The sequence below is a fragment of the Oncorhynchus gorbuscha genome, linkage group LG21, assembly GCF_021184085.1.
Source record: "Oncorhynchus gorbuscha isolate QuinsamMale2020 ecotype Even-year linkage group LG21, OgorEven_v1.0, whole genome shotgun sequence".
NCBI lineage: Eukaryota > Metazoa > Chordata > Actinopteri > Salmoniformes > Salmonidae > Oncorhynchus > Oncorhynchus gorbuscha.
In genome coordinates this window covers 42251623-42279484 of record NC_060193.1, presented here as the reverse complement: position 1 = coordinate 42279484, position 27862 = coordinate 42251623, and the positions used below count along the sequence as shown (strand labels likewise).

Below are 27862 nucleotides of genomic sequence, written 5' to 3'. Positions count from 1 at the left end.
TAGCTCCTCGCAATATGTAGCTCTTGATTCACATCTCTCGTCCCCATCTATCCCCCCTTCCTCTCCCACCTCCGGGCAGTCCTGGTTGATGCCAAAGACCCATTTCTACTTCCCCTCTCTCCTCCTACCAGAACTGCAGGATGCCGATACATTTGGATGCATCCCTCTCAGTCCCCTCCCTGTCCCTTCTCCCCCATGTGTGTTCTCACTTTGCAGTATTTTTGCATTGCATGTGGTTGTTTTATAGTGTATTTTGTGTATATTGTGTATAGGTCCCATGTGGCTTAGTTGGTAGAGCATGGCACTTGCAACACCAGGGTTGTGGGTTTGATTCCCACGAGGAACTAGTACGAACAAATATGAAAATGTATGCACTCACTATTGTAAGTCGCTCTGGTTAGGAGCGTCTGCTAAATTACGTAAATGTGTATTTAGTACGGTGACCTAACAAAATTTAATTTCCATGTCTATGGACATAGTAGGTCCTCGGTAGCTTAGTTGGTAGAGCATAATGCTTGCAACGGCAGAATACTACTACTAATAATAATAATAAAAATAATAATGTGGGTGCTTTCATTTGTCCTATTTCATACATTTGCAAGTGTGTATTATACGCATATGTGAATTGAAAATGAGTTATGCATATCCCACTCCCCGGGACACACTTGGCGAATAAGCCATTGCTGATGGCGACCCCGGAGAAATTAGTGTTAAGTGCTTTGCTCAAGGGCACGTTAGATTTTTCACAAAGTCGGCTCAGGGATTCGAAGTAGCGACCTTTTAGGTTACTGGCCGAGCACATCACTTCGGGATTTTGCCAATGAGGCCACTTTACTTCTCCAGAGTCAGATGAACTTGTGAATAACATGTTGTCTCTGTGTCCAGTATGCAGGAAGTTAGAGGTAGTTTCGCAAGCTAATGCTGACTAGCATGTAGCGCAATGAATGGAAGTCTATGGGTATGTGTTAAGATGTATGCACACATGACTAAGTCACCTTTAGATAAAAGTGTCTGCTAAATGGAATACATTATATTATACACTACCAATCAAAAGTTTTAAAACACCTACTCATTCAAGGGTTTTTCTGTATTTAAAAAATATATATTTTCTACATTGTAGAATAATAGTGAAGAAATCAAAACTATGAAATAATAAATGGAATCAAGTAGTAACCAAAAAAACAATAATCCCTACTCTTTGCCTTGCACTCTTGGCATTCTCACAACCAGCTTCATGAGGTAGTCACCTGGAATGCATTTCAATTAACAGGTGTGCCTTGAATTAATTTGTGGAATTTCTTTCCTTCATGCATTTGAGCAAATCCGTTGTTATTACAAGGGGTGTGGGGGTATACAGAAGATATATTTATATATTTATATATTTTGGTAGGTCGCTCCTACCAGGTGGCGTGGCGAGAATCTGTCTCCTCACCACGCGCTCTCACCACTGGTGTCCCCCAGGGCTCTGTTCTAGGCCCTCTCCTATTCTCGCTATACACCAAGTCACTTGGCTCTGTCATAACCTCACATGGTCTCTCCTATCATTGCTATGCAGACGAACACAATTAATCTTCTCCTTTCCCCCTTCTGATGACCAGGTGGCTCTCTGCATGTCTGGCAGACATATCAGTGTGGATGACGGATCACCACCTCAAGCTGAACTTCGGCAAGACGGAGCTGCTCTTCCTCCCGGGGAAGGACTGCCCGTTCCATGATCTCGCCATCACGGTTGACAACTTTGTGTCCTCCTCCCAGAGCGCTAAGAACCTTGGCGTGATCCTGGACAACAAACTGTCGTTCTCAACTAACATCAAGGTTCATGCTCTACAACATCCGCAGAGTACGACCCTGCCTCACACAGGAAGCGGCGCAGGTCCTAATCCAGGCACTTGTCATCTCCCGTCTGGATTACTGCAACTCGCTGTTGGCTGGGCTCCCTGCCTGTGCCATTAAACCCCTACAACTCATCCAGAACGCCGCAGCCCGTCTAGTGTTCAACCTTCCCAAGTTCTCTCACGTCACCCCGCTCCTCCGCTCTCTCCACTGGCTTCCAGTTGAAGCTTCCGCTACAAGACCATGGTGCTTGCCTAAGCTGTGAGGGGAACGGCACCTCAGTACCTCCAGGCTCTGATCAGGCCCTACACCCAAATAAGGGCACTGCGTTCATCCACCTCTGGCCTGCTCGCCTCCCTACCACTGAGGAAGTACAGTTCCCGCTCAGCTCAGTCAAAACTGTTCGCTGCTCTGGCTCCCCAATGGTGGAACAAACTCCCTCACGACGCCAGGACAGCGGAGTCAATCACCACCTTCCGGAGACACTTGAAACCCCACCTCTTTAAGGAATACCTAGGATAGGATAAAGTAATCCTTCTCACCCCCTCCCCCCTTAAAATATTTAGATGCACTATTGTAAAGTGGTTGTTCCACTGGATGTCATAAGGTGAATGCACCAATTTGTAAGTCGCTCTGGATAAGAGCGTCTGCTAAATGACTTAAATGTTAAATGTAAATGTAATATTTTACCAAATAGGGCCAAGTCCATATTTTGGGAAGAACAGCTCAGATAAGCAAAGAGAAATGACAGTCCATCATTACTTTAAGACATGAAGGTCACTCTATACGGAAAATGTGAGTTGCAATAACCATCAATTGCTATGATGAAACTGGCTCTCATGAGGACCTCCACAGGAATGGAAGACCCAGGGTTACCTCTGCTGTAGAGGATAAGATCATTAGAGTTACCAGTGTCAGAAATTGGCAATTAACTGAACCTCAGATTGCAACCCAAATAAATGCTTCAGAGTTCAAGTAACAGACACATCAACATCAACTGTTCAGAGGAGACTGCATGAATCAGGTCTTGATGGTCGAATTGCTGCAAAGAAACCACTACTAAAGGAAACCAATAAGAAGAGCCTTGCTTGGGCCAAGAAACATGAGCAATGGACATTGGACATTTGTCCTTTGGTCTGGAGTCCAAATGGGAGATTTTTGGTTCCTGCAGCAATACGCCATCCCACATTGTTTGGGCTTAGTGGGACTATCATTTGTTTATCAACAGGACAAATGACCCAACACACCTCTAGGCTGTATACGGGCTATTTTACCAAGAAGAAGAGTGAAGAACCTCAAATATATTCAGTTTTTTTGGTAACTACATGATTCCATGTGTTATTTCATTGTTTTGATGTCTTCACTATTATTCTACAATGTAGAATAAAGAAAAATATATATAAAAAGGAAAACACTTGAATGAGTAAACGTTCTAAAACTTTTGACCGGGAGTTTATATTAAGTTATTGTATCATATCCGACCCCAATCTCCATACCTCCTGACAGTACTGCAGGATGCCCTCCTTGGTGCCGATACAGCTCTTGGTGCCGGAGGGGTCTGACTCCCATTTGCCACTCTGGACATCCACATGCATGTTGAGCTTCCCACAGAACATGGCCACCTGGGGCTCCGCCAGCAGGCCCATCCCACCATCTGTCGGCACCTTGAGAGGGAGGGAGGGAGAAGTGGAGGGATGGAGAGACAAAAAGAGAATTGTTCATTTACTCTCGTTCCGTGGTATTCGGTAGGCATATGCGAGAAGTGAGAAATCCAAATGTCCAGCAGAAAATATTTGATACAACATTTTACGAAATTAGCTTCCTTTCATTTAGCTTTTATTTATACAGTTTGCTGTCATTGTTGTTTGCCAGGGAGACTTGTTCAAGATGGCAGCAGTTTCTAAAACATGCCCCACAAAGAATTGGCAATACATGACACAGAACAATATAATACAAAGAATGTTTAAAAATACATTTTTCATAAATGTCAGAATGATGTGGAGAAGGAATGGAGTGATGGAAGATTGGAGAAAAACTGAAAATGTGTAAGAAGGGAGAGAACGGGTAATGATTCAAGAAAATAAAAGTGGGAGGCAGGAATAAGAGGAGAACAAAGAGGTGTAAGCGGGGGAAAAGATAGACCCTTTATTCGTAAACTACTTTTGACCAGTGCCCAATAGATGGGATAGATGCACAGATTAGAGTTTGGGTGGCATTTCAGTCATCAACTTATTACATCAATGAGGCTCCGGTGTGAGGTTTCCCCTCAGTACAGGTCTAGGATCAGCTTTCCCTCCCCCAATCCTAAACTTTAAGATTTGTGTGGGAAATACAAAACTGAACCAAAGATCAGCATCCTAGGGGCAAATTCACACTACACCCATCAATGGCAAAAAGACAGGCTTTCTTTGACGATCTTTGATGGCGAGAGAAAATAATTGCTAGTGTAGACTTTCCTACCGAATTGTGATTGAAAAACCCACAGCACCATCGCAGTCTCTTATGAAACCTCCCCAATCTAAAGCTTTTACACACACAGGCACGCACATTGGACTGCGTACACCACGCACGTATCCTCGATATCCTACAGGTGGCAGCACTGAGAAAGAACATGTACTGTAGTTTGCCAGCCTGCCAAGGGGTATGCATGCATGCTTGGCTCACGTGTGTGCGCGCCCCTTTGTTGTCCATCCAATGCCTATTCACGTGTACTAATTATATTATGTAACTCCATTGATGTGTGTACATCTATCTCTGCGAGTATGTTTGTGTGCGCACGCATGCGTGTCCATTGCTACTACGTAAAGGGGTCTTGTAATGAGAATCCTATAAGGAGGAAGGTGGGGACAAACAAAAGACTGAAAGACAGCATTGTACTAGGGAACGAGGGAGAAGAGAGAGAGAACAAGAGGAGAGAAAGAGACTGATTGCATTGTGTTTTTATATAATCTTGTTAGTGGTTTGGCTGCAAAACAAATGTTTGTGAAGTAGAGGAAAACATACTGTGAATGGACTTGATTCTTTTCCGAGCTAATGCACAATGTAATCCTTATCCACACACACAGACAGTGCACGCACATTCAGACACACACCCACGCCCATTCATATGCACGCACACACGCCCATTCATATGCACATGCCCATTCATATGCACGCGCCCATTCATATGCACACGCACACGCCCATTCGTGCACTGTGCATGCATGCACACATTCTGGCATGCACGTGTACACACACAGACAGACAGATCAGATTGCAGTGTAGTTCTGAGGGACGGATGTGTCGCCTAAAGAAGTTCATGTCCTTCAAGCAAACCTGTTAGGCCACATGCCCTAGCGCCAAGCAAATCTGTAAATCCCTCATGCACATAGACACAGTGGAAAAAAGAGGTGAAATCACTTGTGTTAGTGTCTTCTATCAATCAAATGTATTTATAAAGCCTTTTTACATCCGTAGAGGTCAAAGTGCGGTATCTAGATTTCCAGTCATACCGTTTCTGTACCATACCAGTGCATACAGTACCAATGGGCATACAAGGGGCGCTATAATTTCTCTCTCCAAAAAATGCAACCCACAAAACCATTTAGGTAACAGGGACCTCTCTCCAGGAGGGGATTGAATGTCTGCCGTAACCAAGAAGCTTGATCTTGACATCTAGCCCCTTAGCTATCAAACCCGGATAACATTTGACACATCTTAGATTTATTGTATTTATACTTAACTTGTAGTTATAAGTAGTGACATAGCACGCACCCCCGCGAAACCGGGGTAATAATTGAAGTTAGCATATCATTAGCTTAGGAGACGTCCCCTGGTACAATAGCCAGTACCTCCACTTTTTAAGTAAGGAAATAGACCTTTCAACTACTCCAAAACAGGGTGGTTGGCCTCCACTTGGCCTCCACTTTTTCCACTTTTTGCAACAGAAAACGACAATGAGTGTTTCTTACTGGACAACTTCAAGAAGTCATTCTGCGTTTGTCAATTTTTGGTTTGGTGCAAAATCATCATGACCCTAGTCAGCTTTGTGTTGACATGTTCCAGATGGCATGACCCCAGGTGGTGAAGGTAGGCAACAACACCTCCCACAAGGGTGCGTGCTCAGCCCCCTCCTGTACCCCCTTGTTCACACATGATAAAATGGCAATGCGCATCTCCCAACTTAATCATCAAGTTTGCAGACAAAAGTGGCAGGCCTGATTACCAAAATGGACAAGACAGCCTACAGGGAGGAGAGGGCCCTAGGGGAGTGGTGCCAGGAAAATACCCTCAACAAAATGAAGGCGCTGATTGTGGGCAGCAGAGAGAGAACACCCCATCCAAAACCACTGGTCTGCAGTAGAGAAGGTGAAAAGCTTTAAGTTCCTTGGCGTGCACGTCACTGACAAGCTGAAATTGTCCATTCACAGACAGTGTGGTGAAAAAGGAGCAAGTGCCTCTTCAACCACAAACTTCTACAGATGCACCATTGAGAGTATCCGATCAGGCTGTATCACCACCTGGTATAGCAATTGCACTGTCTGCAACCATAGGGCTCTCCAGAGGGTAGTGTGTTCAGCCCAACGCATCCCCAGAGCCACACTGCCTGCCCTCCAGGACATCTACGGCACCCGGTGTCACAGGAAGGCCAAGAAGATCAGCAAGGAGTCAGGACCTCAGCTACATGGCCTGTTCCCCCTGCTATCATCTACAACCGAGAGACTGAAAAACAGCTTCTATTTCCAGGTCTTCAGACATTTAAATAGTCACTTAAGCTTCCGCCCAGTACTCTACATTGAGCTTTAGTCAGTGTTACTAGCCGGCTACCATCCGGTACTCAACCTTGCACCTTAGAGACTGCTGCTCTATATAGTCATTGAACACTGTAGAACTGACCCCAGTCAACTAGTCAATTGTTTGGCCGATAGGCTGTCAGTGAACCAAGATGTTCTTTTGTTGAGTAGCAAAAAAATACATATTTTTTTTTAAATACATATTTACACAGTACCAGTCAAAAGTTGACACTCATTCAAGGTTTTTTTTTTTTTTTTTTTTACTGTTTTCTAATAGTGAAATAATACATATGGAATCATGTATTCAATTTTTTAAACTCAAAATATATTTTACATTTGAGATTCTTCAAAGTAGCCACCCTTTGCCTTGACAGCTTGGCACACATGGCTCTCTCAAATCACACACACACACACACACAAATAAAGAAACGTCTCTTTTTTGGACCCTGTCTTTCAAAGATCATTCGTAAAAATCCAAATAACTTCACAGATCTTCATTGTAAAGGGTTTAAATACTGTTTCCCATGCTTGTTTATCCGGTATTGGAAACAGTTTATTCAGTCTTAAATTTGATCGATTATTTACATTGGTTGAGGTTGGTTTAGGAACGTTGTTTGAAATGTTTGGACCAAGTTAACAGGTATATTATTAGATACCTTGACAGCATGTTGGGCGAGTTGAGACCGGCGTATTTCTGAATCAAATGCGCCAAATAAATGGACATTTTTGGGACATAGGACATTATCGAAGAAAAGGACCATTTGTGATGTTTCTGGGACATTGGAGTGTCAATAAAAGATCTTCAAAGGTAAGGCATGAATTATATCGCTATTTCTGACTTTTGTGGCACACCTGCCTGGTTGAAATATGATTTTTATGTGTTTGTATGCGGGGCGCTGTTCTAAGGTAATCGCATGGTTTGCTCTCGCCGTAAAGCCCTTTTGAAATCGGACAGGGGCTGGATTAACAAGAAGTAACGTTTTATTTGGATGTATAACACACATTTTCAAGAATGTTAAATATTTGAATTTGGTATTTTTGAATTTTGCGCTCTGCAATTTCACCGGATGTTGGCCAGGTGGGACGCTACCGTCCCACCTGCCCATAAGAACTTAAATCAATGTGGTTCCGTGTCATTTCAACCAGAAAATGTGATGACTTCGAATTAACATGGAAAACTGATTAAATTTGCAAAAAGTCATCAGCGTAAAAGGTTTTGGGGAAATTGTCGTCTTCACTCAACTTTAAAACTAAATCCATTTTCATGGTTAACATTTCTGCTGATTTCACATTGAACTTGATCAAAAGTCATTCAAAACTAGCCGTTGAACTGATGTCTTTCCCCAGTGGGTAGATCTGCAGTTAGCTGAAACATCAGCTTGTCAGTCATGTCATTTTCCTCTGTATATTTACACTAGTGGAAAGGTACACCTCCCTTGTGATGTGTGTGCAAGATCAGAGTGTTAGTTCTGCTCTACAAGAAATCAATGATGTAGAACACTGGTTCTCCAACTTTTGATCCAGCTAATTCCGGTCCAGAGAGAACCTTTAGTTTAATAATTGAATAATGTGCATTACTGCAGGGCTGGATCAAAAGTCTGCACACCAAATGATTGGAGTTGGAGAACCCTGTAGATCGGGTCAGATAACACATGATGCTCCTATACCCACATTATCATCTCAACCCAAACCATATTGCTTGGATATTTTCTTTTCACGAGGCTAGGTCCAGTCACTAAAAGCGAGCTGAGCAGACCCCTTAACATATCCGTTTCCAGCCCAAAGTGAATATAGGCATAGTTAGCTTGCCATGCCCCACTCAAACCATGCTGGCAAGAAGCAGTTCGTAACAAAAGCAGGCTGGCCATCGTCCCAGTCAGTACTCACTGGAAAGCAAGCCAAAAGAGCACAGTTCAGGTTGACAATAGTGTGAAAAAGGTTGTTATAGAAAGACCACGATGACCCAATTCCACTTTGTGACAACTTCTGATGTATAAAGGACTTTAGAACGTGTTTGAAATTTGACCCAGTTCCATGTCGTCGCCCCCCCCCCCCCATCACTTAGATTTTTTCTTAATGTGAAGAAATTGAAACCGGGGCCTAGGTGGAGCAATCCCTATATTGCTTTTAGACCTACCCGCTATTCTGATGTGTGAACACTCCCTCACACTCTCTAAACACTTTTCCAGTATTCAAAATCACCTCATCTGTTTGCCTTGTAAATCATGTCCTTCCTCTATTCTCCATCCCCCTCCCCTCTCTTCTCCATCCCTCTGCAAACAGTTGGTAGGGGGGGGGGCAGCCAAATCCCACTGCAGCCTTATAAATCAGACTGTTTGGAATGGAAAGGTTAGAAAGGGCGAGAGAGAAAGCAACAAAGCGTGAGACGAAAGAGGGCGGGATTTAAATGGACAATGAGGCTTTGTGCGTAGGAGGTTCAAGTAAGGTGATGTACGTAAGGTGCATTAACTTTGAGCACCACTGGAGTATGGTGAAGTTGCCCTTAGACCCTGATCTTATTGCAGGAGATACAAAGCTGACCCAAAAGTTTAAGGTTAGGATTGGGGGAGGGAAAGCAGATCCTAGATATGTACCTTGGGAAAACTTCACCCTGGATCACAAACCAGTCAGGAGAGGTAGAACAGTAATGGTTAACGGTTTTCCTAGCTGCAGGGTTCAAAACATATGAGCGAGAGAAAGACAAGAGGAGAAAGCAAATAATAGAACAGAGGAGTAGTGGACATGAGGAGACAGGGCTTTCCCTGAGCCACCTGCTCCATCGCCTGCGTCTGCCCACTCTCATCCATCGCCAGCATTGCAATCTCATCTATCGGCTTGCCAGCCTGCCGACAGTAAGCTGGGTGGAGGATTACGCTGAGCTGCCTGGCCCGAGATATCCCAGAGGGCCCAATCCACAATGATATCACCCATGGTACCCTCCTGCTGCTGTCACAAGACACCGGTGTCTCACTACCGCACACTCGAAATATATATTGCATGTAAAGTACCCCATCAAAGACCATATTGGAGGTAACACAGACCTATGTACTGTTGTCGTAAGCACACAGTAAAAGGCTAACAGTTGATTTAAGCTTCATTTAGGGAAATGCAGGAATAACAGTCCCAGCTCACAACATCAAGAGTTTTCCCCCCAAACGGCAAACAAACAATTTATACCTGTGCAATTAATGGTCAACCGCGGCACAAATGTAAAGTGATAGCACATCGGGCAATTCTCTGGGAGAATCGGGCAGAAAGGAGATGTCTGGTCGTATGCCTAAGTCTAATTCACATATAAATGACAGTAGTCCCATGTAAATCTACCTTAATCCAATGCTTGGTACTGCTGGTACTAGCCTTACTAGCACAGCACATGGGAGACTGCTCTCATCAATCACACCTTTGGCGCTGGTGCACTGCATTGGTTAGTGATCCCAGTTGCACATCTCCACCGGCAAAAAGTTGAAGCCATGGAAACTGGAACACGCATTACAATAGAGCCAGCCACCGCCTGAAAACAGGGAAGATTTGCCTCATCCTGAAAGTGGGCCATGAAACAGACAGTGTCCGTTTCTGAAAATAAAGTCAGACAATCCTATACCCACGCATAATCTCTGGACTGTGCCTAGCCAGCTGGTTGCTGGTACTAGTAGGAACGTACGGTCGACATACAGAGACAAGAAGCCACGTTGATTGTTTTTCTATGATAGTGTGTAAGGGAAGCAGACCTGGGTATATTGCATTAACCGAAATGACGGTAACCAAACAAACATTGTCGATTAGAAATGGGAGTTCATGGTAAATGTACTACTCGTGTGCAATCCCCTGGCCTCCGCAATGGATTAGTCCACTGAGAAAGGTGTCAAAGAAGTGCAATAAATATATATTTTTTAAACTCAGAGTAAAAACAGTATCGGTCAACCAACAGCCTACCAACCAAACAATCCCACCAGTCGACTAAAAATGGGGTTAGCCCTACACAGGACAAAGTTATTTGAATTGAATCATGACCTCATTTCAGTCGGGTGACCTCGTCCAGTGACCTATACTGAAACCAGACAAAACATACCAGGTCTCTATCACACATCTTTAAGCACACATTATCTTTGCTCCATATTGTATCTAGGAGCCACAGTCATTGTGTCAGTATTGACTCGTTTGGTTAAACAGAAAACCTTGCTGGTACCTATTGTCCAGTGAGAATGTGTCAATGTGCTATTATTGGTGGGTCACTGACCATTCCTCTAGCTCGACCAATGGGTATAGGATGCTTCCCATTGGTTTGCATGGGGATCTCGTGGGTTTTGACCAGGGGTTATAATCCTTCCGGCTTGTCCATCCTCGGCTTTGTCATTTTATTAGCACGAAAACGCACATGCACACCCGCACGTGTTGTGGCGTACATAAACGCGAACACACACCGAAGAACAAGTGTATAATATCAAACACACATTGATTTAATCCTCCCGGGCCCTGTTCTGTGAACCAGTCCCACAATCCCGGGGCGGCATTAATTGTGGCTCTGTTGCCGTGGTGTTATCCGAGTGTCCCAGGCCTGCCACTGGGATCTGGGATCAGCTTCAGACCTAGGGAGACCCTCTGGCGGAGCGAGTGTCATCCGAGATCAGCCATTATGTCTGGAGAGTGTATGGACCCGGGAGTCTGGAGAGTGTCCTCTGCCCGTCTCTACCCACCAGAGACACCGGGTGTGTCCGAAATGGCACCCTATTCCCCATGTAGTGCACTACTAGTACAACACTGTGGTCTGTCTAGGTCCCTGGCTGTGTTTGAAATGTGCTCTGGTTAACAGTTGTGCACTCTAAAGGGAATAGGATGCCATTTGAGATGCAGCCAGGCCGTATAGAGACAGACCATAAACAGATCGATAAGAATGACAGATACTGAGTAGACAGGCACATCAACAATGACTGGGGAGGAAAGAGAAATAGCCAGAGGCCTTGTATAAAAACAGTCAGTCTGACATACAAACAAATAAAAATACTACTTAAGTAGTTTTCATAGATAGATACACACACAGTGCCTTGCGAAAGTATTCGGCCCCCTTGAACTTTGCGACCTTTTGCCACATTTCAGGCTTCAAACAAAGATATAAAACTGTATTTTTTTGTGAAGAATCAACAAGTGGGACACAATCATGAAGTGGAACGACATTTATTGGATATTTCAAACTTTAACAAATCAAAAACTGAAAAATTGGGTGTATGCATTTCTTTTGACTACTTTTAATATACTCCACTACATTCCTAAAGAAAATATGTACTTAACACCCATTTTGCCTGACACCCAAAAGAACTCATTACATTTCAAATGCTCAGGCACAAGAGCAATATGGTCCAATTCAGGCACCCATCATCCCTACTGCCTCTGATCTGGTGGATACTAAACACATATTGCGTATGTAAATTGTGTCTGAATGTTGAGTGTTCCCCTGGGTGTCAAATCAAAAGGATTTTTTTTATATATAAAAAAATTGTGCTCTCTGGTTTGCACAATAAGGAATTTTGATGAATAGCGTTTACTTTTACTCAAGTCTGACAATTGTACTTTTCCCACCACTTTTCTTAAGTACCTTAAAATACTTTTACATTTACTCAAATAGTATCTCACTGTGTGACTTTCACTTTAGTCATGTTCTATTAAGGTATTTTTACTGTCACTCAAGTTAGTACTTTTTCCACCACTGCCCTGGAGGACAGACCCTTGTTCTGTTTGGAATACAGGTTGGACGCTATGGGAAAATGGTACATGTGCTTGGTCTTTGGGGTGTGTGTGTGTTTGTAATGCTATCGGTGCTAGGTTCTGGGACCGGATCCTCGGGTAGGTTGGGTGTGGGAGTGTGTTAGTGATTAGAGGGCAGTCAGCCCTTCGTTTCCCCTCACACCCTGCCTGCCAACATTCCAATTACACCCTGCACCCGGAACGGAAGACTGGTTGCCGTGGCCATGACGATGATGTCTTTTCCCATCTGGTCGAGATGTGCTACTGTGTCCCTATGATGACAGTTGACAACCTCATTGTCAAGCAATAAGACTGGCTGTAACATAACAAAATGTGGAAAAAGTCAGGGGTCTGAATACTTTCCGAATGCACCGTATAAAAATATTTAAAAAACTAGGCATAACAAAATGTGTTAGTTAAGAACAAATTCTTATTTACAATGACAGCCTACTCTGTGTGTGTGTATATATATTAATAACAGTTAAAGGTTTGGAGACACCTACTCATTCAAGGTTTTTATTTATGTAGAATAGTGAAGACATCAAAACGATGAAAAAAAACCATGGAAATCCTGTAGTAAACAAAAAAGTCCTAAACAAATCAAAATACATTTTACATTTGATATTGTTCAAAGTAGCCACCCTTTGCACACGCTTGACATTCTCTCAACAAACTTTGTGAGGTAGTCATCTGGAATGCATTTCAATTAACAGGTGTGCCTTGGTAGAAATTTGTGGAATTTTCTTCTTAATGCATTTGAGCCAATCAGTTGTGTTGTGACATGGTAGGGGTGGTATACAGAAGATTGCTTATATATTTTACTAAATAGGGCTAAGAGAAACGACAGTCCATTACAGTGCAGTCGCAAAAACCCATCAAGCTCTATGATGAAACTGGCACTCATGAGGACCGCCACAGGAAAGGAAGACCTGGCGTTATTTCCGCTGCAGAGGATAAGTTCATTAGAGTTACCAGCCACAGAAATTGCAGACCAAATAAATGCTTCAGAGATCAAGTAACAGACATCACAACATCAACTTCAGAGGAGACTGCGTGAAATCAGGCCTTCATGGCCGAATTGCTGCAAAGAAACCACTACTAAAGGACACCAATAAGAAGAATAGACTTGCTTGGGCCAAGAAACAAAAGCAATGGACATTAGACCGATGGAAATGTGTCCTTTGGTTTGATGAGTCCAAATTTGAGATTTCTGGTTCCAACCGCTGAGTCTTTGTGAGATGCAGAGTAGGTGAACGGAAGATCTCCGCGTGCGTGTTTCCCAAAGTGAAGCATGGAGGTGGTGTGATGGTGCTTTGCTTGTAACATGGTCTGTGATTTGTTTAGAATTCAAGGCACACTTAACCAGCATGGCTACCACAGTATTCTGCAGCGATACGCCATCCCATCTGGTTTGCACTTAATTGTACTATCATTTGTTTTTCAACAGGACAATGACCCAACACACCTCCAGGCTGTGTGAGGGCTATTTGACCAAGGAGGGGGGTGATTGAGTGCTGCATCAGATCACTCGACCTCAACCCAATTGAGATGGTTTGGGATGAGTTGGACCACAGAGTCAAGGAAAAGCAGCCAACAAGGTGTCATATGTGGGAACTCCTTCAAGACTGTTGGAAAAGCATTCCAGGTGAAGTTGATTGAACGTCAATTGTGTGCAAAGCTACATGATTACATGTGTTATTTCATATACAAAAATAAAGAAAAACCCTTGAATGACGGCTTTTGACTGGTACTGCATGTGCGCGTATATATTCACACAGTGCAAGTATTCAGACCCCTTGACCTTTTCCCCATTGCTATTTAACCAATTTTAGAACAAGGTTGTAACAATCTACACACAATACCCCATAATCAAAGCGAACAGGTTTTTAGACATTTTTGCCAATAACAAAACAGAAATACCTGATGTAAATAATTATTCAGACCCTATGAGACTAAGAATTGAGCTTGGGAGCATCCCGTTTCCATTTGTATCCGAATCCAAGGGAGAGCTAAGCAGTTCACACACTTTGGGTGCTGCCATTGATTTACATTAGAAGTGCCCATCCAAGAATGCTCAAGGCCAAAGATAAAATGACATCACATATCTACCATAGCTTTGATTGGACTGATCATGTCAACATTAAAGTTTCAAAATCTTAACTAGCAAGCAGTCATGAATTAGGTCGACAATCTGCTGTCAAAACGTTTTCAATTCCTGTCAAATGAAGAGAAATTGATAAAAACGTATCGGTGCTCAGCAGCTAATGGACATAAACACTACACAAAAAGTAAAAAATGTATTTTTTTTTTAATTATATTAATTTGCAAATTCAACAATGACTGATTTGGAAAGAATCAGTGGCTAACTGCAAGCGTTTCAAAGCAATCCCTATTCTGCTTCCCCTGTCTGCTAGTCGGTGGGGAGGGTGTGGTCCAAGTCTGAGTTTAAAGATTTAAAACTGTATTCAGACCCATGGACTTTCACATTTTTGATACGTTACAGCCTTATTCTGAAATTGATCAAATTGTTTTTTCCCCTCAATCTACACACACTACCCAATAATGACAAAGCAAAAACAAGTTCTCTAATTTATAAAAATCACATTTAAATAAGTATTCAGACTCTTTACTCCGTAATTTGTTGAAGCACCTTAGGCAGCAACTACAGCCTCGAGTCTTCTAGGGTGACGCTACAAGCTTTGAACACATGTATTTGGGGTGTTTCTCCAATTCTTCTCTGCAGATACTCAAGCGCTGTCAGGTTGGATGGGGAGCGTTGCTGCACAGCTATTTTCAGGCCTCTCCAGAGATGATCGTTCAGATTCAAGTCTGGGGTCTGGTTGGGCCATTCAAGAACATTCTGAGACATGGCCCAAAGCCACTCCTGCGTTGTCCTGGCTGTGTACCTGGTGTCATTGTCCTGTTGGGAAGGTGAACCTTCGCCCCAGTCCGAGGTCCTGAGCAGATCCTGACTAATCTCCCAGTCCCTGAAAAATATCCCCACAACATGATGCTTCCACCACAATGAGTCACTGTAGGGATGGTGTTAGGTTTCCTCCTGACGTGACACTTTGCATTCAGGCCAAACCATCTTGGATTCATCAGACCAGAGAATCTTGTTTCTCATGGTCTGAGAGTCTCTAGGTGCCTTTTGGCAAATTGCAAGCAGGCTGTCATGTGCCTTTTACTGAAGAGTGGCTTCCATCTGGCCACTGCACCATAAAGGCCTGATTGGTGGAGTGATGCAGAGATGGGAGAACATTCCAGAAAGACAACCATCTCCACAAAGGAATATTTACTGTTTATATGTAGATGCAATAGCTCCACAAGAGGAATAGAAGCTCAAGCAGTAGAACATTTGAGGCGTCTGTACTCAGCTCCTGCCCAAGTCAAGGACTGCTCCTTAACCCTTGCCAAATAGCCTATAGCTGTGTGTGTCCAGAGCTCACTGGTGTGGGAAACAGAGCCCAGAATATTTTATACAATGTTGCAAGTCAAGCTTCGGGCTGGATCCAAGTTAATAGTTGATACATTTCAAGATAGTTGCAGTTGGGCCATGCGTAGCCAATGTGATTCATAGGATATTTATTTTGATCAGGATATTTTCTACCCGCAGGCTGCAATATTTTCATTTGTTGGCTTTATGCTATTTTTACATATAGAAGTTCATCAATTTTTTTAAAAGTATATTAAAGCATCAGACAAGCTCAATGCATATATTTGATTTTATTAAAACCCATACGGTTCTCATATATATATATATGAGAACCGTATGGGTTTTAATAAATAAATAAATAAATAAATAAATAAATAAATAAATAAATAAATAAATAAATAAATAAATAAATAAATAAATAAATAAATAAATAAATAAATAAATATATATGAAAGAATAGATGACGTAAATCGACCCAACATTTTTTCCTGTCGGGAACATCCCTAGTGTGTGAATGCCCATATATGTGTTGACCGCGCAGCTTTCCAATCTTTAGTGATATGAAAGACGTTGAACAGGCTAGTAAATAGGGGTTGCAACTATTACAGTCTTTTTTAGAAAAGAGGGTCAGATTGTCTAGCCCAGCTGATTTGTAGGGTTGCAGGTTTTGCATCGCTTTCAGAGCTTCAGCTACCTGGATTTGGGTGAAGGAGAAATTGAGAGGCTTGGGCAAGTGGGGAGTGCAGATATCAGAGCTGTTGACCGGGTAGAGGTAGCTAGGAGGAAAGCCATGGCCAGCCGTAGAAAAATTATTATTGAAATTCTCGATTATCGTAGATTACCGGTGTTGACAGGGATTCCTAGCTTCAGTGCAGTGGGCAGTTGGGAGGTGCTCTTATTCTCCATGGACTTTACAGTGTCCCAGATATTTTGGAGAGGTTGTGCTACAGGATGCAAATTTCTGTTAGGAAAGAAAAGAAAAAAACTAGCCTAACTGCCTGTGTATATTGGTTCCTAACTTCCCTGAAAAGTTGCATATCGCGGGGGCTATTCGATGCTAATGCAGTACGCCACATGATATTTTTGGGCATTAAGGTCTGGAGTGAACCAAGGGCTATATCTGTTCTTATTGCTACATTTTTTGAATGGTGCATGCTTATTTAAGATAGTGAGGAAAGCACGTAAATATTAACCAGGCAGCCGCTACTGACGGAATGAGGTCAATATCCTTCCAGGATACCCGGGCCAGGTCGATTAGAAAGGCCTGCTCGCTGAAGTCTTTTTTGTGGCCGTTTGACTGCGGACCCATTACGGACGCAGGCAATGATCACTGAGATCCTGGTTGAAGACAGCAGAGGTGTATTTAGAGGGCAGGTTGGTCAGGATGATATCTATAAGGTTGTCCGTGTTTACAGATTTAGGTTTGTACCTGGTAGGTTCCATTATCATTTGAGAGAGATTGAGGGCATCTAGCTTAAAATTGTAGGACGGCTGGGTTGTTAACCATATCCCAGTTTTGGTCAACTAACAGTACATAGTCTGAAGATAAACGGAAGGGGGTGGCGGCAATTAATTCACATATGGTGTCAGGGGCACAGCTGGGGGCTGAGGAGGTCTATAACAAGCGGCAACAGTGAGAGACTTATTTCTAGAAAGGTGGATTGTTAAAAGTAAAAGCTCGAACTGTTTGGGCATAGACCTGGATAGCAATGACAGAACTCTGCACGCTAACTCCACCCCCTTTGGCAGTTCTATCTTGGCGGAAAATGTAGTTGGGGATGGAAATTTCTGGATTTGTGGTGGCCTTCCTAAGCCAGGATTCAGACACGGCTAGGACATCGGGGTTGGCGGAGTGTGCTAAAGCAGTGAATAAAACAAACTTAGGGAAGAGGCTTCTGATGTTAACATGCATGAAACCAAGGCTTTTTACAGTTACAGAAGTCAACAAATGATAGCGCCTGGGGAATAGGAGTGGAACAAGAGGCTACTGGGCCTGGGTTAACCTCTACATCACCAGAGGAAGAGGAGGATAAGGGTACGGCTAAAGGCTACAAGAGCCGGTCGTCTAGTGCGTTGGGGATAGAGAATAAAAGGAGCAGATTTCTGGGCGCAGTAGAATAGATTCAAGGCATAATGTACAGACAAGGGTATGGTAGGATGTGAGTAAAGTGGAGATAAACCTAGGCGTTGAGTGACGAGAGGTTTCGTCTCTGGAGGGACAAGTTAAGCCAGGTGAGGTCGCCGCATCTGTGTGGGATGAAAAAGCTATCCAAGGCATTTTGAGCGGGACTGAAGGTTCTACAGAAATAGGTGAGCCAGGGTGATGTTCGGTAGTCACTACTACGCTAGGCGAGCAGGGGGAACAGCGTTCAGGAAAGCTAACGGATCGGGGCTAGTAGCTGGTTCTTCGGCAACATCATAACAGAATAGCCTGTTGAGCCCGTCGGCAGTCCAGTCGTGATGGATCGGCAGGGCTCCATGTCGACAATAAAGGGTCCAGACCAATTGGCAAAGGAGGTATTGTAGCCCTAGAATTAGCTGGTATATTGGCCTAGCTCAAGGCTAGCTGGTGCTTGCTTCTGGACAGAGGCGTTAGCAGCTAGCTAGCTGCGATGATCCGGAGTAAATGACCCGGTCTAATGATCCAGAGCGTCAGGAATCCGGTGATATGGCAGAGAGAAGAAGTCCGATATGCTCTGGGTTGATATCGTGTTGTGGACACTGGCAGGTGTTGTCCGAGCTAAGACTGGCTGATGACTGGGGGGGGGGAGCAAGAACCGCTAGCCGTGGTTAACAAAAACTAGTAGCTAGTTTGCTGGCTAGCTCCTGATGGAAGTTCCAGTTACAAGGATTATAAATTAGCAGCTCCGTACTAGAAGTCGACCGATTATGATTTTTAACGCCGTTACCGATTATTGGAGGACCAAAAAAAGCTGATCCCGATTAAATCAGACGTTTTTTGTTTGTAATAATGACAACAATACTGAAAGAACACTTATTTTAACTTAATATAATACATGAATACAATACATGAATACAATCAATTTAGCCTCATAAATAATGAAACATGTTCAACTTGGTTTAAATAATGCTAACACAAAGTGTTGAAGTAAAAGTGCAATATGTGCCATGTAAAAAAGCTAACGTTTAAGTTCCTTGCTCAGAACATATGAAAGCTGGTGGGTCCTTTTAACATGAGTCTTCAATATTCCCAGGTAAGAAGTTTTAGGTTGTTATTATAGGACTATTTCTCTCTATACCATTTGTATTTCCTTTGACTATTGTATGTTCTTATAAGCACTTTAGTATTGCCAGTGTAACAGTATAGCTTTCCATCCCTCTCCTTGCCCCTACCGGGGCTCAAACCAGGAACACAACGACAACAGCCACCCTCAAAGCAGCGTTACCCATGCAGAGCAAGGGGAACAACCACTCCAAGTCTCAGAACGAATGAAGTTTGAAACACTATTAGCGCGCACCCCGCTAACTAGCTAGCCATTTCACACCGGTTACACCAGCCTAATCTCGGGAGTTAATAGGCTTGAAGCCATAAACAGCTGCTGGCAAACGCAAGAAAGTGCTGTTTGAATGAATGCTTACGAGCCTGCTGCTGCCTACCGTAGCTCAGTCAGACTGCTCTATCAAATTATAGACTTAGTTATAACATAACACACAGAATTAGGAGCCTTAGGTCATTAACATGGTCGAATCCGGAAACTATCATCTCGAAAACACGTTTATTCTCAGTGAAATACAGAACCGTTCCGTATTTTATTGAACTGGTGGCATTCATAAGTCTAAATATTCCTGTTACATTGCACAATCCTCAATGTTAGGTCATAATTACGTAAAATTCTGGCAAATTAGGCAGGCCCAAACTGTTGCATATACACTGCGTGCAATGAACGCAAGAGAAGTGACACAATTTCACCTGGTTAATATTGCCTGCTAACCTTGATTTCTTTTAGCTAAATATGCAGGTTTAAAAATATATACTTCTGTGTATTGATTTTAAGAAAGGCATTGATGTTTATGGTTAGGTACACGTTGGAGTAACGATATGCACCGCTTCAATTATATGCAATGCAGGACATGCTAGATAAACTAGTAATATCAACCATGTGTAGTTAACTAGTGATTATGATTGATTGATTATTTTTTTAAAGATAAGTTTAATGCTAGCTAGCAACTTACCTTGGCTTACTGCATTCGCGTAACAGGCAGTCTCCTCGTGGAGTGCAATGTGGTTAGAGCGTTGGACTAGTTAACCTCTTCAGACTCTAGGGGCAGTATTTCATTTTTGGATAAAAAGACGTGCCCGTTTTAAGCGCAATATTTTGTCACGAAAAGATGCTCGACTATGCATGGAATTGATAGCTTTGGAAAGAAAACTCTGACGTTTCCAGAACTGCAAAGATTTTCACTGTGAGTGCCCTAGAACAAAAGCTTCAAGCAAAACCAAGATGTTTCTGCAACCAGGAAATGAACAGGATTTCTGAGGCTCCATTTTTCATTATCTCCTTATATGGCTGTGAATGCGACAGGAATGAGCCTACCCTTTCTATCGTTTCCCCAAGGGGTCTGGAGCATTGTGACGTATTTGCAGGCATATCATTGGAAGATTGACCATAATAGACTACATTGTGGAAATTGGTGCGCAAAACTCAGCTGCTGGTATTTTTCCATGGGATTCTGAGAAAAACCATGCTTCCACGAACGGCATATCAATGAAGAGATATTTGACAAAACACCTTGAGGATTGATTCAAACAACGTTTGCCATGTTTCGGTCGATATTATGGAGTTAATTCGGAAAAAAGTTTGACGTTTAGGTGACTGAATTTTCGGTTAGTTTCGGTAGCCAAATGTGTAGTAACAAAACGGAGCGATTTGTCCTACACAAAGAATCTTTCAGGAAAACTGGACATCTGCTATGTAACTGAGAGTCTCCTCATTGACACATCTGAAGTTCTTCAAAAGTAAATTATTTTATTTGATTCCTTTGCTGGTTTTTGTGAATATGTTGCGTGCTAAATGCTACGCTAAATGCTAAGCTAGCCATCAACACTTACACAAATTATTGATTTTCTATGGTTCAAAAGCATATTTTGAACATCTGAGATGACAGTGTTGTTAAGAAAAGGCTAAGCTTGAGAGCAGGCATATTTATTTCATTTGCGATTTTTAGAAATCGTTAACGTTGCGTTATGGTAATGAGCTTGAGGCTGTAGTCACGATAACGGATCCGGGATGGCTCGGCGCAAGAGGTTAACCGTAAGGTTGCAAGATTGAATCCCCGAGCTGACAAGGTAAAAATCGTTCTGACCCTGAACAAGGCAGTTAACCCATCGTTCCTAGGCAGTCATTTTTTTATCTTAATTTTTTAAAATTATTATTATTTTTATTTTTAAAATCGGCCAAATCGTGTCCAAAAATATAGATTTTTGATTGTTATGAAAACGACCCTAATTAATCAGCATTCCGTACCACATTGGGTGAGGCGGGTTGCAGGAAAGTATACTCAGTTCATAGATAGAAAGTGAGATTAAGATATATACGAAAAAGATTGGCTATTTACATAGGAAAAGACAAAAGACCGAGACAGATACATGTCCTACTGCAGTGCCATCTTGGAGAAGTAATTCAGATAAAATGTCTAAAATGTGCTAAATGCTTTGTAGTTATGCATTTGGTTTGCTGATTTAGTAGCTAGTTAGCCATCTAGCTACTGTAAGTGGTTAGCTTCTTCCAACAAGAATTCACTTTATTTTTGTATTTTTTATTAAACTAGGCAAGTCAGTTAAGAACAAATTCTTATTTACAATGACGGACTACCCTGGCCAAACCCTCTCCTAACCCGGACAATGCTAGGCAAAATGTGCCCCGCCCTATGAGCCTCCCGATCACGGCAGGTTCGATCCAGGGTCTGTGACGCCTCTAGCACTGAGATGCAGTGCCTTAGACCACCGCGCCACTCAGGAGGCTTGGTAACAGAGAACTCCCTCCTGTATCAAGAGCTTTGCTGGCCAATATTTGTTTTGTGCGTGCAGCAAACTGAGTAGCATTTTTAAGTGATGTATAGTTAGCATTGCTAACCTTTGGATTACAGAGTATCAGTGGGGTTTGAAAACAGCACCCCTTGTGTTCAGTGACAGTGTTACCAATTATGTCAGTATGGCACAAGGTCAGAATGAAAGTATAACATTCTGGATACCACCCAAGCCTTGTACAAGCATTACCAACTGAGCCACAATGGAACAAGTCTACTATGTGAAGTCAATGTTTGATACATGTTGCATGTTTCCAAGAACTAGCTCCCCATACTGAGAAATACAATTTACTTATGGGGTCAGCAGCATACCAGTGCAGTGATGCAATGCTTACCCGTCCCACATATAATATATAATAATAATATATGCCATTTAGCAGACGCTTTTATCCAAAGCGACTTACAGTCATGTGTGCATACATTCTACGTATGGGTGGTCCCGGGGATCGAACCCACTACCCTGGCGTTACAAGCGCCATGCTCTACCAACTGAGCTACAGAAGGACCACATATTTTAGTGGGGCACTGAACACACACAATTAATCAAGTGAGATTAAAATGCACACACACGGGAGAGATGTACAAAACAAATCGAGTGCGAGACAAACACACCCACACACAAACTCAAAAATGTACACACAGAGCCATGTTCCATTACTGTCACACAGTAGGCTATAAGTCTCCTCCTGCATCACACAAATGCAGGAAACCAACCCTAGGTAATGGTGGGGACAAGGAAACAGGAACAGGGAATAGCAGGGCACTGCCAAGAATATCCCAGTCCTTCTTGACACCACACACACGCTAAGTTATTTCGTTCATGAAACAAAGAGGACCTTTTAGTGATATTAGATACTTCAAAATAACTGCAAACTAGAATCAACAACGCAGTTTTGAGCAAGCGGATTAAATCGAAGCCCAAATCAACATTTAGACCAGCACTGATTAAATTCTCCAAATGTCAGGTCATAGTTGATTGAAACTGTTGTAAAGCAATACGCATATAATAACTCCCTTCACAGTGCACGTAGCAATAAATATACTTAAGGCCAATATACAGAGAGACACTGTCGAGGGTCGAACGAGGGAAGCGTTGGTCTGTCTTGGAAAAAAGGCAATAAAAAGAAAGATGAGGGAATGAAAGGGAGGAATGGGAGCAAGAGAAGATATTGAATGAGGGAAGACTTAGGCCTGTTGCTTCTGAAGAAAGAGGCAGTGAAAAAAAAATTTTTATAAGGAGGGAGGAATGAAAGGAAGAAAGCGTGAGAGAGCAGAGACAGGAATATCTCTGGGAGGCGGCACTCTAATTATAGCACGGGTGCCAGGCGACCGGGGAGGGCACTGCCGCCACCAAAACACAGGAGGAGGAGGGGGATAAGGAGGAAGTAGAGGTGGTCAAGGTGGGTTGCTCAATCATTTCAAAAAGAGACCCAACATGGGAGAAGGGATAATTGATGAAGTGAGGAATAATTGCTCAACTCCAAATCAACCCCTAGCCCCCTACCCACTCCTGTCGATCTAAGAGGATTGGATGGTTAGATCGGTGGAATCAATATGGCTATATTTACACCCTAGCTAAATGAAAAGGTAAAAGTAAGCCATTACCAATACCTGCTAAACTCTTTCAGAAACAGTCAGCTCTATAGGAGTGTATAGGCGTGTAGCCTGTACACGGTAGGGGCTAGGGGTTGATTTGGAATTCAGAAAATACATGTTTTAGAGTATTTATTTGTTTGCTTGGAGACATTTGGTCAAGTTGGACAAGTCAATCAAGAACAAAGTAAGCTGACTGAAGAAGGAGTGGCCATTTTGTAGTCAGAGGGACTAGTGTATAGCATAATTCCTAAGACACATGCTGCTGTGTTTGTGTGATTATGTATTGGCGTTGTTGTGTAGAGTGAGCGTGCGTCTAACTGTCTGTGTTTATGTCAGGAGCATGTTGCCATCGGACACATTATTAATTAATATATCCACGTGGGCTCAGTCAAATGGTCGCACAGATCACTGCCCCATACATCAATGTATATCACATTGACCTTTACTGCCTTCCCTCTTTTCTCTTTCCTTACTCTCTGCAGCTATATGTTAACGGTGGACTATGTCTACATCCCAAATGGCATGGTACTCCTTATGCAGTGCGCTACTTTTAACCAGAGCCCTATTGGAAAGGCGACATAAGAAATATGGTGCCATTTTGGACTAATTCTATAAAAACTATAAGCCACAGTGAGTCAACCCCCTAAAAACTGAAATCATCACGAACGACCTCCACCAGGATCTTTGACTGCGCTTGGTCACTCAGATTATCAAGTTCCAGGTTTGTATGTGGGGACGTGAAGGTCACACACACACACACACACACACACACACACACACACGACTCGCCACGGCGGTCACGCAGCGTCCATGACGGTGACACTGACAGTTAAGACGTGATCCACTGGCCTGTGCAGGGCAGCGGTGGTGTTGCCATAGCAGCAGGGCTATAGGGCACGTCCCAGGTGCCACTTTATTATGATAGAGTAGTCTTTTGGGATGTGCAGCATGACTACAAAAAGAACCTGGAACACACCCATTCTCTCCTGGTTGGAGGTGGGGTCTCTGATAACCCTCATCCAGGTTTCATTGGGGAGCATTGGAATGGAGCAGCACCTGTACAGAACCACTGATCTGTATAGATGAGGGATTGTGAAGAGTGGGGCCGGAGTCACTTCACAATCGAGCCCATCCTGATGTTGTGAGAGGCTCTAAAATGTGGTCTGTACCAGACACTGCTTCACATTTCATATAGGATCATACCGTGATATCATGATATATTTGCTCTGTAAAGCTCTTCATGGTAGTGTTCATTAGGACACACCGCCGCAAAATGTTTTGCAACAGAATGTGAAAACAAACATCTCTCATTGGACAAGTTCAGGTAGTCACTCACTGTTTCACTTCATTTCATGCCAAATGAACACAGCCAAGGGCCAGCAAGATAGAGATAGCATCCATGGCTGATTATCTGAAAGGCTAGGTTACAGCACAAAAGCCAGCCTTACACCACCATGCCAGGGGTTTTCACTGATCAGCTCTCCCGAAAACCTGCCATGCCATTAAAGGGATAGGTGACATGACCTTTTCAGACAAACATTACTTAAAGGTGAGGATTTACAGCGTGGCTACATGGGAGAGAAAGAGGGTACAAAATACAACAAATCCTGAAAGGGGAGGAACATCCCAACATGGTGAGAACATAACAAACGTACCATGACAACACCATAAAGGGCCAGGAATTTCTGTCTGGCAGGCGGAAAAAGAGGTACCGTCACCAAAACATAAAAAGGGGCTTAAAATGGAGGATGGTTGGCATGGCTTGAGAAACATCCCAAAACAAAGACAATGATTGGCACACAACAAAACATTACAAGGGTAGGTATTGTAGAGACTGTAACAGAGCTAATTGTTCCTTTAAAGCATCATTGGAAACTGGCGCCTTAAATGGATGGTTGGATGAAGCTGCAACAGGAGCAGTGATGCCAAAGGGAGACAATGGGTATAATGTACGCTAATGGGTGTGAGGCTGTGTTGCCCTGGGCTTGAATGACTGCAGTGCATTGACAGACTGCCTGGGTTGCTCTTCGACCAACTTTTCAAGGATGGGAAAGTGAAATTCTGATCCTACACTCCAGTCAGTATAGAGGTCGGATTAACAAGAGAGCCCTGCACTCTGTTCTTAGACTGTTCAATTTGTGGCTTATACGTGTGTGTATACCAAGTAATAATGCATTAAACTACATCAGCTTTCTTTTCCCATCAAAAATGTAAGGAATTAATTGTCAATTATTGACAACTCACAATATGGGAAATAACATTTATGAACTTCTGTATTGGGAGGTTTGAAAATCAACTTTATAGCCTATTTGAAATTCTTAATATGTAGAAATATCACCAACATATATATTGAACTAAGATTAAGAAATGATACATATAGTCAGAAACATTAGGGGTAAAACATATAACAACTAGCTATGTTAAAGGTGTATGGATGTGAGAAGGCCTAGTAAAACCTGAGTGACATTGAAATATTGAACTTGAGGTGTGTGAAGAGTAATGTTTATTGTGTGGGTAGCCTAGCTAGCCCACAGACCCGCATCGACCTGTTACAAGTATCACCCATATCAAATGTATCCGCTTACTGCCTGGTTTCATTTGTTCAAATCCAAACCGCGGTACCCACACAGGCATACCAAATGTAGCAACTCAGCCGCAATTGCAGTGTTGCGTGTGTGTTACACTGTAACACAATACGAACGTCGTGAAAGAGCAATTGTCGTGAAAGAGCAATTGTCGTCTCTCTCTTGACAAGGCCACAGTCACACCGACATGGCATAGCGCCTGAGAGAGAGAGATGATCGGTGATTGTGTGCAACATCTCCACACCGGGGCCAATTCCAGACAACTCGTGACTTTCAGACATTTTAGCAGGGTATTTTCTTGAAACGGTTAAGTCGTGATAAATCAAATAAAAACAGGTAGCCAGCCTATCGGTTGAAATGTTAATCTAATGGTTCCCGCGAGAGACCGTGTCCCTGCATCCCCGAGCCTCTGGGTTCATGGAATGCTGCAGTGCACCGCCGCCATCTTACTTCTGTCTCACTACATTATCTTGATTCTCAGGCTTAACATGAAACAGGTTGACGTAGGGAAAACATAGGCGGTTTTACACGTATCCATGGGCGCAATGTGCAGAATTAAATGGGTCGTAGGTCTACTCGTTGGCTCTTTTTTAGGGAGTAGCCTGTGTTTTTAGGCTACAGAAAGCTAAATCTAAGGGAAAGAATAACCCACTATAAACCGTTAAGATGTTTACTTTCACGCCCACCACCAAAATATATAATCGAGCCATGATAAAAACACTACACAAGTGGCTACAAAATGGTGATCATATTACCCATAATATCCGGATACAACCATCAATAGTGCCACTACAGAAACCGGTCTAGACTAGGCTGTTTTGAAGTGCAATTGTGCACAGAATATATAAATATATTTTAAATACACGTTCGTTTACATAGGTTACACAGGAATCTCAGCCGTAGCCTAGATAGGAAGACCTGACGAAGCATTCCATTCTGTGCAAAACAAATGTAATTATTTCTCATCTTGAATTATGAAAAATAAAAACGTATCCATAGGCTATAAAACTAGATTTCAATTCAAGCGGTGGCAGAAATATAGCAGTTTATAACAACACTGGGCAAAGGGGGATCTAAACACTGGCTAATCTACTTCTATGATTTCGAGTCAGACTAAATTCGATAAAAAGCTGTCCAACATGTATTCAGGCGTGGAATATGATCACAGCCTTGCTGAATGTCTGGTTTCATTTGGTTCAATTCATGCTTAATTAGCCCCTATGGTTTGGAATCATCCGCATGCTCGCTCCCGCAATAGCAGCGGAAGAGAAGAATAACCATGGAGCTCAGCCTTGTCCCGACTCCCGTCTTTCTTTCCCCAGTTTCTTACCTCAACTGCTAACGCCGTGGTCGCAACAACCAGCAGCAACAAAGCCATACGGTCCCCCATGCCGTATTATTGTCACAACGCGTCCTATGTATGGTGTATTGGGGTTTATTCTATGTTCCGTCGGTATGTATTCAGAGCTCGTCTCCGTGGCAGTGCCGCTGACTGTGTTTGTTTAATGGAGAACGATACCGAGGCTGCTCGAGCGCCAAGTCACCTGACCGGACAACGAATGAAAGGAATTATTAGGGAGGTGCCCTAAAAAAAATCTGAGGATAGCTCTGGGTGTGGTCCCGATGGGGGCTAAACACTGAATTTAGTATTTTTCAAACACCTGAAACAGATTTTGTCCTGCAATCTAGTACCATAATAATTATGCTATATATATATATACAGTACCAGTCAAAAGTTTCGACACATCGACTTATTCTAGGGTTTTTATTTTGACTATTTTCTACATTGTAGAATAGTGAATAGTGAAGACATCACAACTATGAAATAACAAATATGGAATCATGTAGTAACC

The 27862-nt window shown here is 42.8% G+C and overlaps 1 protein-coding gene across 2 annotated transcripts in view; it reads right to left on the bottom strand.

Annotated features, from left to right (window-relative positions):
• appa (amyloid beta (A4) precursor protein a) overlaps window positions 1-27546 on the bottom strand; it is a 44336-nt gene extending 16790 nt beyond the window's left edge. Inside the window, exons 1-2 of one of the 2 annotated variants that reach the window (XM_046318326.1) lie at window positions 27340-27546; window positions 3330-3497 (exon numbers count right to left, since the gene is read on the bottom strand). In XM_046318326.1, the coding sequence (XP_046174282.1) occupies window positions 3330-3497; window positions 27340-27399 (228 nt within the window). In that variant the 5' untranslated portion in view covers window positions 27400-27546. The remainder of the gene's footprint in view (window positions 1-3329; window positions 3498-27339) is intronic. The other variant, XM_046318325.1, reaches the window with a different exon arrangement.
• Window positions 27547-27862: the final 316 nt, after the last annotated feature.